This window comes from Alligator mississippiensis, chromosome 1, assembly GCF_030867095.1.
Source record: "Alligator mississippiensis isolate rAllMis1 chromosome 1, rAllMis1, whole genome shotgun sequence".
Lineage (NCBI taxonomy): Eukaryota > Metazoa > Chordata > Crocodylia > Alligatoridae > Alligator > Alligator mississippiensis.
This window is the reverse complement of record NC_081824.1, coordinates 206282381-206296869: the sequence shown is the minus strand read 5'-3', so window position 1 is coordinate 206296869 and position 14489 is coordinate 206282381. Positions and strand designations below refer to the sequence as shown.

At 46.6% G+C, this 14489-nt stretch overlaps 1 protein-coding gene across 10 annotated transcripts in view; it reads right to left on the bottom strand.

The window, feature by feature from the left end:
• ACYP2 (acylphosphatase 2) overlaps positions 1 to 14489 on the bottom strand; it is a 159608-nt gene that overhangs the window by 115786 nt on the left and 29333 nt on the right. The window contains exon 1 of one of the 10 annotated variants that reach the window (XM_006274443.4): positions 4926 to 5063. The exons of 7 other annotated variants lie outside the window; for them this stretch is intronic. In XM_006274443.4, coding sequence (XP_006274505.1) covers positions 4926 to 4995 — 70 coding nt within the window. In that variant the 5' untranslated portion in view covers positions 4996 to 5063. Of the gene's footprint in view, positions 1 to 4925; positions 5064 to 14489 lie in introns of those variants that run through there. 2 more of the 10 variants (XM_019500807.2, XM_059719352.1) reach the window with 2 other exon arrangements.

The window sequence follows — 14489 nt, the reverse complement described above, 5'->3', positions numbered from 1 at the left end:
GCACTTTTTTGTAGGGGGTGCGTCGTCACACTCCAGGGGTGCACATGCACCCGCATGCACCCCCTACGTGTCACCCCGGATTTTTTGCATTCCTTACAGATATAGCTACATTGACAAACTCCCTAAAATAAAACAGTTAGACCAGCAAAAATATTCCTTTTGCCTAGAACAGTGTATTCCACTAGGGAAAGTGGGTAAAGCTATACTGACAAAAGGATGCTTTCACTGGTATAAACTGCATCCCTACCAAGAGGCTGCTAGGTTAGTCATCCCAGCAAACCATTTTAAGCCTTAGCCTTATTCTGTAACTACAATCCCTCAGAACTCCACTACAGCTTCAAGTTTTAATTCTTGTTTAAAACAGAACAAAAAACCTACATCATATATCCTGAATTAGCTTTTCTTTTGAGGAACCCTGCTTCCAGTGCAATTGAAAAAATACCGAAGTAGAATATTCAGAATTCATACAAAGGCATTTGCTCCCCCTCTGGCCCTCTTCTACTGTCCTCAAGAATCAAAAAAATCATAGAAGATAAGAGAGTTCCATCTTCTCCCGCTAAGGAAATAATAGCTGGAGTCTGCATAAAACTATCTTTAGAGCAGTCCCCCAGGGTGCTCCATAATAGTACTGTTAGGTTTGCACACAGAAATCCATGATGTCAAAAACATTCTGACCTGTTGTAATCTTTCTGTGTCATTAGCAATAGAAGAATTGCTCTATTATTTTTCCACAGTCCAAAAAAAATACGCAGAAGCTAAGAGCTGACATGTTCTAAGGGGTGTTTTCAGTCTAACAGAGGAGTCTTGTATTTAAAAAGTTTGAGAACCACTGCAAAATATCACCAGGGTCAAGTATGAAATAGGTGATATATTAAAAATATATTTTCCACATTTTAGCACCTCCATAGAGCACTCCCAATGAAAAAGGTAGGTAATTATTTATGAGAGATTATCACATAAGTAGACTATGTGGAGCACCTTATTTACATGGTTTATTAGAAAACCACAGAAACCCTGTTTGAACAGTCTCCACCTCCACAACATCACTGCTTAAAGCCTTACAAATGCAGGATACACAAGGGATTTTTTAAACAGGGAAAAAGAATGCATTTGTATTCATCATCTGCATTAAAATAATGCTTAGGACCATACCCAATAATAAGGCCAATATTGTGTTAGGCACTGTCTAGTAAAAGCAATGCATGTCATTCAGATGTCAGCAAATATATATTTTTAATCCTTTTCACGCCATTCGCACGGATATGACTCAGCAGCTTCCCATCACACCATCCAGCCAAACATTACCAAAAATACTCAACACTGGTATATACTGAGGTGCTCAGCCTCCAGCCCATGGGCCAAATACAGCCCACGGAGCCACTGCTGCAGGGCTCCCCACAGGTCAGGAAATTAATACTGTTACACCACCCCCGCTGCCAGGTTTTGATACCCCGTCCCTACAGAGCCAGATGGGGGCTGGGCCATGTCTCCTTTCCTCCCCCAACACAGCTCAGTCAGGGCCAGACCATGCTCCCTTCCCCACCCATGCAGATGAATCAGGGCTCGGCCATGCCCCCTTCCCCTGCATGGCTGGATCAGATCTGCACTGCTGTCCCAGCACCCACGCGTGGCCAGAGAGGGCCCCACAGCACCCGCCCTAGGAAGCAGGTCAGGGCCACTGGCCAGATGCAGCCCACAGACAAACCAGGCACTAACCATCCAGTCCACTGGGGAAAAAGTTTGGGCACCACTGGTATATACAGTTATATTTCTATGGAAAGTATTGATGTCACATCCCCAGGGTTCAAATTACACTTTGACTCTCGCAGGGGTCTGCAAAAAGGACTGGGCTGCCCATCACGATACCCTAATAAAATCAGAGACCCCTCCCCCAGGTTCTGATTCTCAAGTCTTACAGGGGGGCTGTCATCTATTATGAGGGGGTTCAGCCCCCACCCCCACAGCAGGCCTTGGAAGAGATAGGCCTGGGGCCCAGAGATAGAGAGAAAGTAAACATAAGGCTAGGAAGGACTAGGTACTTGGGAAAGGGTCCAATGTGGGGAGGGGGGAACCCTGCACATCCCTTTTTACTGGTGGCAAGTCTAATGCATGTTTTTTCCAGATAATGTGGTTTCTTGTTTGTGAAGGGTATAAGCAGAAGCTGTTGTTTTTCTGTTGTGTTTGTTTTCTTCAGGAAATTTTGACTCAGGTTTCTCCTACAGATCCAAGTAACATTTGGAGACTGTGACAGGGCACTTGGTGCACCTGTCACTGGAAGAGGAGAGGCTACCTGAGGAGCAGCCTGCAGGTCTGGCCGAGGTTAATGAAAGAGTCAGTTGACTAAGGAGCCAAGCTTAAGCCACATAAGCCCAGGGCCTGAGCTGGTCAAGCAGTCTAGCCCTGGAAGCCACAAGGAGTAGATCTCCAGCCTTAACAGCTGAGCTGGGGAAAGCAGCACCAAGCCCAAGAACAGGCTAGGCCTTAGAACAGGAGTGGGTGAATCCATCACCTGAACAAGAACGACAGAGAATGGAGGGCCAGGGGGCCCAAAGTCCAGCTAGTGAAAACAGCAGAGCCCACGAGGGGTAAAGCAGGCCTTGGAATGGACAGGGGCAATGATCTGAGAGGGCTGGTGGTGAACAGCTCTGGTGGTTGCGGAATGGATTGAAGGGAAGGTCTCAACTGGCAGACTGAGAAGGAGACCAGAAGAATAAAAGGCCTGGGGCCCAGAGGCAGAAAGCCTGAGCCCACTGAGGGGCAGAGCATGGGGGCCACAGCAGGCCTTGGAAGAGATAGGCCTGGGGCCCAGAGATAGAGAGAAAGTAAACATAAGCCTAGGAAGGCCTAGGTACTTGGGAAAGGGTCCAGTGTAGGGAGAGGGGAACTAGGAGGGTCCAGTGCCCATTGGGGACTAGGGTGTGTTGAGAAAAGCTCCAGTGTCTGGGGCCTGTCAGAGAGCAGATTTGTCTTACCCACTCATGACTCGCCAGTGATCTGCTATTGATGAGGATGGAGCCCATGAAACTATCCTTTAAGGCAATGGCCACGGGCATCTGTGGTCCTACGAGCAAGACCAGGGTCGGGAAGCCCTAGGGCAGCCTCCCTTTGATCAGAAATTAATAACATCAAGGCATGGTAAGTAAGTAAAAGGGAGAGGCCGCCAAGGGGAGTCTGGTTGGCAAGGGCTGAGCAGCCACCAGGAGCATCATGACCACCCCTGGGATGGGCACTTGCTACAGACACATATTCCAAAACTCTGAGTAAGCAGGCAGCCCTTCCTCACTAACACTGCATTATTCTTTCCATACAACACAAATACACAGGAGGCCTAGCACTCAGCAGCCGGCTTACGAAAAGGCTAGTTTCATTTAAGCACCGAATGTCCACGCTGTTTGTCCAGCACTGTTGCAGACATGCTCCTACCGCTTAAACCCACAAGAGACGTCCACCTGCTTCAGACCTCAGATAATGCAAACCTCCACAATATTTTCCACAGGCTTTGGGGGAGGGGTAGCATAAAATAACCTAATCGTAAAGTGCACCCAGCTGTTCGGTGTCTCCCGCAGACAGTCCCAGGCCTTACTGCTGACAGCTGTGAACGAAGTCTGCCCCATGGAGCACCAACATGGGCCTCCTGACTTCAGGCACTTTTAATTACCCTTGGGGCATATATACAAGTGCTCAAGACATTGGGGGGGGGGGGCAGTAGTGCTTTAATTAGAGTGGCTTCAAGAGCCTCTCTAATTAAAGTGCCCAGAGCATCTCCATGTATCAGCATCCCCACGTTGAAAAATGGCAGTGGAAACGCTTTATCTAAAGTTTGTCTAACAAGCTTCAGTTAAAATGCCCTGCTGCCATTTTTCAGTGCATGAACACAGATGCACAAGACACTGGAGTCTGCTGGAGTGCAATCATTACTACACTCCAGCAGACTTGCCCCAATGCCCTGTAATTACGGTGTGTCAGAGCAGCCTCTCTCCACTGTATAGATGCCCCCATGTTACCAGCCCTAGACAGCCATGATGGAGGTAGCAAGTTCAGGAGAGGCAGGATGGCATGCCCCTATCTTTTTTTTACACCAACAGCCTAAAACAGGCAAAACACCTGATCTACAGCCCATCAGCAGGAAAGGCACAAACTGTTTGTTTGTTTTGGGGTTCTTTTATCTTGTTCAAGACCAAATCAGTCCCAAATCCCATGGGCAAAGGCAAACAGTCAAGCTCCAAAATTTGAGAGCACAACTCAGTTCTCCAGTCTGCATGATTCTACCAGGGGGCAAATATCTTTCTTCCCATGTCTAAGGCTTCAGATACTCCCCAAACCCAAGGCAGAAGGGTGCAAATTATGGGGAGCTGAACCCCTGCATAAGAGACAAGAGCCCACCTGTAAGATTTGAAAATCGTAAGGGGGGCCCGGTTCTGACGGGATTCCACCTTCCAATGAACCAATTTATTTTTTGATGCAGACCCTTCCCCCCCCCCAAGGTCAGAGTGTCATTGATAACCTGCCAGGTGGGCATCCTGGAGGGCTCCGGGCTCAGGTGCCCCCCCTCTCCAACAGGGGAAGTACAACTACAAGAATTGTGACCCAGCAGTGTGACACAGGACATTAAAGCTTCCTGGGCCGGCAAAACCCCACCCCCCTGGCTGGAGGGGGCGGGTCTCGAACGCGCGACGTCGCTGGCAGCCAAAGGGCGAGGCGGCGGCGCCAGCCCCAGAGGGAAGAGGAGGGGAAGAGGTTCAGACTCGCTCCTACAGTTCCCGCCCCATTCAGGGCCGGGTTCTCAACCCTGCGCATGCTCACTAGCTGGTGTGTGTGTCTCTCCCTCTCTCCCCCCACCCTTGCGCCGTCGCCATGTTTAAAGTTCTCTTGCGCCGCTGTCGCTGCTTCCTACCTCCCTTTTTCCCCCGTAGCCTCGCACCTACCCTGCACGCGGCCAAACACCTCATAATCCACCGACTTGAAGACCCCGGCAGCCTTGGCGAAGCTGGACATGGCGGCGGCGCTGCAGGCAGCTGTGCGAACGGCGGGGCGCGGCGTTCGCGTTTGGCAGGGGCCCGAACGGCGAGCCGCAAGGATCAAGCTTCGCAGGAAAGCGGCCGCCTGCCAGGCGCAGCCTGCGCGCCAGGGGCCCGAGCACCCGGGGTGCGCCCACTGGGCCCTGGGACACGCGTGCTCCCTGAGGGTGTTCAGAGCTGGCACGGCCCTGGTGCGGGGAGAGAGGGCTGGCAGCTCTATAGTCCCTGCAGGGCAAAAGCTGGGCCAGGACTCCCAAGAAGCAAATGTTGGCACCTGTTAGAGGGGGAGGCTGGGATATGCCCCCCCGCCAGAAATTCTTGCCCCCGCTCAGTGTGACAGCCCCCCCACGAAGTCTCTCCCACCCGAAGCAGGAGCAGGGCCTGGGCAGGGACTTGAGTTAGGAGTCAGTCTCTTTTCCCTTGAGGAGGATGGAGCAGAAATCCTCCAGTGAGGTAAAAGACTTGGGTAGGGCCTGGTGTCGTTGTTTGGGTGGTTATTTTTTAGAGGGGGAGATTTTGCCCCTTTGCATGCCATCTCACTGCCCCTCGTGTTGACTTGTTCATAATAACACCAGTCATGCCATTTTCCCCTCTAGCATTCAAATGGCAGCCCTGTGACAGCCCATGCTAATGAGGTGGGCAATGTTAAGAAGGGTCTTGCCATATGTTTTTAACAGGCACTACCAAGCAGGGAGCTACCATCAGGCTTCTAGCCAGAAGCTCAGTGATTCATAAGCCTTAGAGTTGTTGCCTTCTAGCAAGTGACTGTAGATGTCAATGTCTGGCAGGTCAGCTCCACAGGAGGAAATTGGTGCTGCAGGGCCTGGCAATGTTAGTGCAGTTTGTTCAATTAACGCTGTACATGCCAACCTGCGAGTGAAGTCACAAGCATTATGCGGGCAGTCAGAGTGTTACGGTGACTCAAACAACTCTTTCAGCTCAAACATCAAAGGCAGGTTACCATGGAGCAACTCAGCAAGTCAGTCAGCCCTGACGGGTTACACCCGAGGGTACTCAAGGAGCTGGCTAGCATCATAACTCAGCCCCAGGCATGGATCTTCGAGAACTCGTGGTGCTCTGGTGAAGTGCCTGAAGATTGGAAGAGGGCCAATGTTGTGCTTATCTTCAAGAAAGGGAGGAAAGTAGATCTGGCAAACTACAGGCCCATCAGCCTGACCTCTGTCCTGGGGAAGGTCTTGGAAAAGATTATTAAAGAGGCCATCCTTAACAGACTAGCTGAAGGGATACCCAGCATGGGTTTGTTGTGGGTAGATCTTGCTTGACCAATCTCATTTCCTTTTATGACCAGGTGACTTATCACCTGGACAAGGGAGAAGAGATTGACGTATATCTTGACTTTAAAAAAGCCTTCAGTCTGGTATCCCATGATAACCTCTCGGCTAAACTGGCTAACTGCGGCCTCAACCTCACCACAGTCTGCTGGCTGGGGAATTAGCTCTGCGGTAGGACCCAGAGGGTGGTGGTTGATGGAAGTCATTTGTTGTGGTGCCCTGTGACCAGTGGGGTCCCTCAAGGCTCTGTCCTAGGGCCTATACTGTTCAACAACTTCATCAATGACGTGGACATTGGTGTTAGAAGCAGACTGGCCAAGTTTACCGATGATACCGAACTCTGGGGTAAAGCATCCACGCCTGAGGACAGAAGGGCGATCCAGGCAGATCTTGATAGGCTCGTGAAATGGGCAGATGAGAACCTGATGGTGTTGAACACTGAAAAATGCAAGGTTCTCCACCTTGGGAGGAAAAACCTGCAGCATGCTTATAGGCTGGGCAGTGCTGCACTGGTTAGCACTATGGATGAAAGGGACTTGGGGGTCATGATTGACCACAGGATGAACATGAGCCTTCAATGTGATGCTGCGGCTAGTAAAGTGAGCAAAACGCTGGCTTGCATCCATAGATGCTTCTCAAGAAAATCCTGTGATGTCATTCTCCCATTGTACTCACCCTTGGTGAGGCTGCAGCTGGAGTACTGCATCCAGTTTTGGGCTCCACAATTCAAAAAGGATGTGGAGAAGCTTGAGAGGGTGCAGAGGAGAGCCACACACATGATCAGAGGTCATGAAAACAGACCTTATGATGAGAGGCTGAGAGCCATGGGACTCTTCAGCCTGAAAAAGCGCAGGCTCAGGAGGGATCTGGTGGCTGCCTATAAGTTTATCAGGGATGCTCATCAAGTTCTGGGGGAATGTGTGTTCACCAGAGCGCCCCAAGGGATGACAAGATCAAATGGTCACAAACTCTGCTGCAACCAATTCAGGCTGGACATAAGAAAAAACTTTACTGTCCAAGCCCCCAGGGTTTGGAATAGACTGATGCCAGAGGCAGTTCAAGCACCCACTTTGAATGCCTTCAAGACACATTTGGATGCTTATCTTTCTGGGATCCTATGATCCCTGCTAACTTCCTGCCCCTGGGGCAGGGGGCTGGACTTAATGATCCTCTGGGGTCCCTTCCAGATCAAATATCTATGAAATCTAGTTGGAAAGAAATGTCTTCTAGATAACAAGATTGCAAGAGAAATCAACTCAGTATTCACAACTTTTTCCAAGCAAAAATAAATCACATAGGAACAGAGGAAAGGATGTCTTGGGTCACTTGAGTCCTCCTGTTTCTGGGCAAGCATATTGTATAACTGTGGTTTTTAGTCTTGCTAGATGCAAGGCACCCCTCTGAAAACATCAGTTCTTCATTTTCACTCAGTTTTTGAATACAGGAAAATAACAGAACAATTGTTTTGTTGCAAAGAACTCAGAATGACCACAGTGTGTCAGGCTCTTTAATGCTATAGATTTCTATTTGAAATCTCTGGGTTTATGTTGTGAATTGCATTTGCTTTCCTGACAGTGCTAACATTGAAAGGATCTCAAGGGACCCTGGTTGAGAATCACATGTAAGATGGTTAGGTTCTGTCCTTTCAGTCTCTACTGCTCCCATGGGAAGGGTTGTCCAGAGCTTCATTGCTTGAATGATCAGAAAACTTTTTTTCTAAACTCTAGCCTAAATTCATTAATGCCTGTTTATATCCATTTGCTTTTGTGCCAGCATTGTCATTTAGTTAATGGTTCTTTTCCACAGCATTCATGCTTTGTGCCGCCCCTCCCCTCCCCCCCTCTCCCCCCATGTTTTTTAGACAGCTTATCTTTTCTTGGGTTTGCTTTGCTAGGCTAAAGAAACCAAGCTGTTTTAACCTAGTCGTATGAAAAAAAAAAGGTTCTTCATTCCCCAGATGGTCCTGGTAATCCGTCTCTGCCCATGTTCCAGTTTGAAGTGATCTCTCTTGAACATGGGTGACAAGAACTTTACACCATATCCCATGTGAGGTCTCATCGGTGCCTGATACAAGTGCATTAATAGTTCCTTACATCTACTGGAAGTGTTTCAAATAATGCATCTTAAGTTTGCATTTGCCTTTTCTTAGTGTGCAACTCATTAAGGGTTCATGATCGTCCTGTGATCAGCTGGCATTAGTCATTTCCAGCTGATGAGCTTTCAGTTTATCACAAGACAAGGAACTATACAAAAGCTTCAGAGGGTATAGACAAATGAACATTTAAGTCTTTTTAAAAAGGGAGGTGGATCTGCTGTTCAGACACATCTAGGCTGTCATGCTGTAGCTGCAACATCTGCATCATTGTATAGCAGTGCCAATAAGCTAAATCTCCTTAACTTTAATACAATTGGTGCAGTTTTGCTACACTTGCATCACTACAGAATCACACAAAGGTAAAAGTTACATCCTCTCAGCTTATATTGGTATCCTTACATATTGATGTGCTTGTTATACTTGTCCATAGCCATGACTACATGCTGCTTGCATAATGAGAAGAAAAACTTTAAGATGGTAAGTAAGAGTGCTATTTCAGGGCTCCTACTGTTAGGCCCCAGCCCAAGTCTGGGTTCGTGCCCCGTATGCAAAGGCCAATAAAGATACCAGGGGTGAAAGTATAAAAATGATTTATTGCTAGCAATAAAAGGTGCAAGCGGAATAATCTCCCAAGACAAGCACACGCACATTCAATACTGAGCCCCTTATATACTAGAGGTTGAATCTTCATAAGCATCCTTGTTTGCTTATTGGTTATAAAGGAGTGACGCAAGGAGTTCTTTACTGAGCATGTCTCTATACCTGTGTTTTAGCTATGTATCTCATTAACTTACATATATGTTCCATTAGCATATATCTTCCCCGCCTCGGGGCGTGATTTTTAGTATTTTAATGAGCTCTTTGCTCCAGTACCTCTGATTCTGTTTTTTGTTTTCAAGCTTCCTCTATCTAAGACTGTCTGCCCCTTATCATTGCAGATGGGCATTCGACACACAACATTCACTTTTGCTTAGGCTTTGCATAGTAGTTTCTAGGTCAAACCTTACACTACTATAACCATATGCAGTTTGATTATGTTTTCTTTCAGTTATAAACATTAGGCAGACTGATACCAAATGTTATTTCTACCTTGTATACCTAGATATTTCCTTGATACTGTTGCCAAATTAGAGCATTTTTAGTACTGTAACATAACTAAACATATTTTGTCAGAGTTCAGTATTTGTGGAATGCATCTGGTGGGCCATGTTCTCCTGTACACCAATTTTTGTATGTGGCTCTGGTTGTGGAAAAGGCTTCAAAAGTCACCTGTTATGGCCCACTCAGAATTTCCTTCACAGAGATGAGCTCTCAGCTGCTGCAGAACTGGCAAGGTTAGTATATGAGCCACTAACTGAAAATGCAGCTATAGGAAAGGGGTTTATTGGGAAGGGGGAGTGGCTGCAGTGTGGTGTGATCTGGCAGTCCCCAACAGAGATACGATCCTTTGCAGACTGTTGCCAAGCAGCATACATTAGAGCAGACTGCAGGAGCCAATACAGAACAAGCCAGAGAATCAGTTCACCAACCTTTTCTGAACCGCGCTGATTTCAGCACAAAGAATTGCTTAATCTGAGGGACTTTGCAACAATATATGCTGTTATTGATATAAACAAACATCAATCTCTTTCTCCCCAGCCTCATGTTAATGTTATTTAAACTTTTTTTTATTAGAAAAAAAAAGAAATGGAGATTGGTATTAGTGTACCTGTGTTGAGGTTGTAGTAATAGTCTAGCTCAGTGGTTCGCAACCTTTTTAGACTCCAGACATCCCTTGTTAGACTTGGGGTACCCCTTGGAAAATGCCAGCTCTTAGCTTTCATTCATTTTTTACCTATAGAAGGACAACAGAGCAATTTTTCCCTTGAAAAACTCAAACAGGCCACAACAGTTCAGAGCATTTTTAATACTATAGATTCCTATTTGAAATCTGATTTTGTGAATCCTGTTTTTGCATGCATAACAGTGCTAATACTGTACCACACCCCATGTCCTGTGACATCCTGGGTGAGAATCACTAGTCTAGCTACAATATTACTGGACCAGAGCCATATCCAGTAAAGTTTAACTTGAGGGGTAACAGCCATTATTGTCATGACATCAAAGGGAGAGTTAAAAGTAAAAAACAGATCAAGATCCAGGATGAGCTTAAAGCACTTTCTTGGGAAATAGGGAGATAAATTAGAAGCACTGCAAAACAAAATAAACACTATTAACAAACACAAAAGTGTTTTATCCTAAACACTGTGGAGAATAAAATACAACCAAAAAGTTGTTTCATTGTTTGTATTTTGTACTGGCTTATTTTGAAATCTAATAAATGTCATATTTCTTGCTAAGGCAGAAGCAGCACCATTTTGTTTTGAGAGCAGAAATTTTCAGTTATGTAAAAAGAGGACCCACAATAGCACAGTTTGAACATTCCTGGTCATTTGCTGCCACCTACCAGGAATTCAGTGCAAGACAGGTCAGAGGTAGAACAGTAGCTTCTGTTTCCATCACGCTCTACTGCTTTGTCCTGACGCACAATTATTTCAGATTTGGAGACTCCCTATTCCTAGAAATGAAAGGCACTGTCGTGGACACATGGACAGCCCCGCAATATGCCAATTTATGACACCTTTAAGTCTGCTTAAGTCTGCAGCTGCTTTCTCATCCCCATGGTATATTGATGATATTTTGTGTACAGATGGGAAAGAATCTAAAAATATTCCACCAGGACTTTAACAACTTCTATCCCCTCCATCAAACTGAGTACAGAATGCACCACCTTGAAAATTCATTTTTGAACACTGTCATGAAACTGCAATGGCGCTTAGCCTTTTACCCTAAGCATGTAGATCTCTCATCTATAAATAGACAAGGTTCTTTGGGTAGATGTGATATCTTTTATTAAACCAACTAAGTAGTTGGAAAAATTGTTCTTTGCAAGCTTTTGGACACAAGTGCCCTTCTTCAGGAATAGGGAAAGTCTCTTGGTGTTTGTGTGCTTTCCTAGATAGAATAGAAGCCAAAATTCAAACTGCAGACCTGTGGAAAATGCAAATGTGTGGCAGTAAGTTCAAACGGAATGGGAGACAATCGCTGTAAAAAGTTAGTGGGGTATGGGGGTGAAAAGGTGATAAAATGTAGCTGGTAAAATGCAGACAGATTACCCAGGGTTATCAGACGGGAGGCAGGTTAAAATGTGCCATAAATCCAATGTCTATATTAAGAGCCACTCTCAGAGCCACGCTAACTAAAGCACTACCCTCCCCCATCACCACCTCTAGAGCGCATGTAAAAGTGCCCCAAGGTAATGATTCTCAAACCTTTTAGAGTAGAGGCACCCCTGAGAAAATCCCTTTTCTTATTTTAGCTCTATAGATTCCCACGTGGAATCTCTTGATTTATCTTGTGAATCATGTATGCACACCAAACAGTGCCAAAAGTGTGCAGCAACCTTCAAAGGATCTCAAGGGACCCCAGGGTGCCACTGCACCCTAGTTAAAAATCACTATTCTAAGATGCCACTGTGCCCTGCCTTCGGTTAGTATATATATGCAGGAAATAAAAGCTAGCATGCTGCAACTCAGGCTTTGGAACTAGAGGCTCTTCTGAGAGAACTTGGACACTCCTGGAAGGCAGTCCAGGAACGGTTGAAATGCCTTGTAAGGACCCTAGAGCTCACTGTGGTCTATGAGAATGGTCACAGATATTTATGCTGCTCATATTCTGCCACATAAACAATCAGGCTGTGTGGGCATACAATAAGCAAATGCACTGTGGAGTTGGCACGGGACATCTATAAGTGAGCAAACCGCATATATCAAGTCCCTGAGGAGGAGACGTTTTTTTAATGTTTTTTTCCACCTGGTCCTGAAGTCTTTCCACCACTTAAGTCTTATCAGGCTCCAAGGTCTACGCTTATCCATAAAAGCGAAACAGGGAAACAAATAGCTGGATTTCTTGAAGTATAAGACATTCCCTCATCACACTGCAGGTGGTGATTGCTAATTATCAAGACTCCCTCCCACAGACAAGCTTCTGTCACTGGTAGATCAGCTCCAGGCTAAACAAAAAAGCAGAAACGTAGTTCATAATATTAATGGGTAAGTATAAAAGGACTGGTGCCTCAGGGGTGGCTGTGATGCCCGTTGGTGGCCACATGGCTCCTGCTCCACTCTGGCTCTAGGTTATCCTCCCCAAATCCTCCCCCACGACCATGCCTTGATGTTCTTCATTATCTTTGGAAAGAGAGACTGCCCAAGGGTCCTAAGGTGAACCCTACTCTGTCCTTCTACCAGAAAATTCCTCTCAGACCCTACTGGTCCCCAACCAACCTTCATGCTAGGTAGGCCCTCCTGGCCTGTATGTACCCAAGGCACTTGATGCCTTATGGGCTAATCATAGACTCTGAACCTCCCCTACAGCTGTGCCCATGCCTTGCAGATGTTTCCAATCATCACTTACGTGGGCCCTTCATCCCCAACCACCAGACCACCTCAGATTTCCACTGTCTTGTTGAGGCCTCAGTCTTCCCAGCCTCCATCCCTCTGCTCTGGCTGCTTCCTTTAGCCCTAGACTCACTGCCCCAGGCCTGGCTTCTTGGACTCCAGCCCTATCAGTCACTAGTACTTCTATGGGCCCTTGTCCCTGACCCTCCTGACCCAGGCCCCTGGCCCTGTCTGGCTTTCACCCTTCTAGGCTTCAGCCACTTTCCCCAAGCTTCAACCATCTGACTAAGCCTGACCTGTGTCTTAAGCTCCTAGCCCCTAGCATAGCTCAGGCACCACCTTCCCCTGACAGTCCCAAACCCAAAACACCAGTCAAAACTCAAACAAAAAACATACGCACTCTGGCTGTAACTAAACCCTTAGCCTCCTGGCCATATACCAAAAAACTCCTAAACAGCTTTGGGCCTTAGTCTGCTGCTAGCCCCCAGCCCCTTTGCTTGCTGTCTCTATGCATAGCATGCTCATAGTCCGTCTCCCAGCAACAGGCATCCCACTGCAGAGCTCTTTCCTGTTCAACCTCCAGGGCCAAACTGCCTGGCTTGGCTTTGGCCCAGGTTTATATACCATTCAAGCCCTGCCTACTCCTGGTTTGGCTAGCCTTGGCACAGCTGCTGCTCTCTCTCTAATGGGCAGCCTGTTACTGCTACCCCAGTTACTATAGCCAGGCCTCTATTGCGTTGGCAGGGCTCTGTCCTATCATACTGTTGCTGTGAAACTAGCCCAGCAATAGTCCTGCTCAGATTCTGACCTCTGACTGTCTATTCTTTTGCAGCCAGCCCTTCTTGGGCTGCCTGACTGCAGACTGCTACTGTTTTCCACTCTTAAAGTAACAGGAGCCCCAGGCTTCCTGTTACAGACAATCTGCAGTGGAATGTAATTACTCTAATACTGTTGCCAATGTAATAATTATAGTGATTATTGTGCATTTGTGCTGCCAGCACATCAAGTGGTGGAACAGGAGGGCCAGTGGTTGTAGTTCAGAGGTCAGTTTGCTGGTCTTCTGAGCTCAAGATCCTGAGTTTAAGATCCCTGGCTGCCTGGACTGGGCACTTCTAGACTGCACATGGCTTTTAAAAAATAACAACAACAATACTACTACTACTACTACTAATAATAAAGAAAAGCAGAAAAATGGGCAAAGCGGTGAAATTTTTGGATAATCTTTCTTTTGTCTGATGCACCACAGATTCCAAGAAGAACTAAAATAGTTTGGGAGCATACTTTTATTAATTTACTGGATCTTTTATCTCAAATTCTGAGCAAGTTTCTCCATGGTGATTTAGGCTGATGGCTTTGTTTCTGATTTGCTGAGAACACTAAACTGAGTAGTAAATTGAAATCACAGATTATATTAGAAAATAGGAAGCATTCAATCAGATAAGCATGAAATTAAGTGGGAAAGGTTTTCTATCTGAATAGCAAAAAAGGTTTGTATCAGATGATCTTTGACATGCTGAACAGTCGAAATGTTGTTAAGTTTTATCAGGGTCCAGTAGTCTGTCTAAGTGTGGAGAGGCAACCAGGGCAGCAATGCTGGGTGCAGAATTGCAGGGAAAATAACAGCTGCCGTTGGCAACTGCTGCTGTCC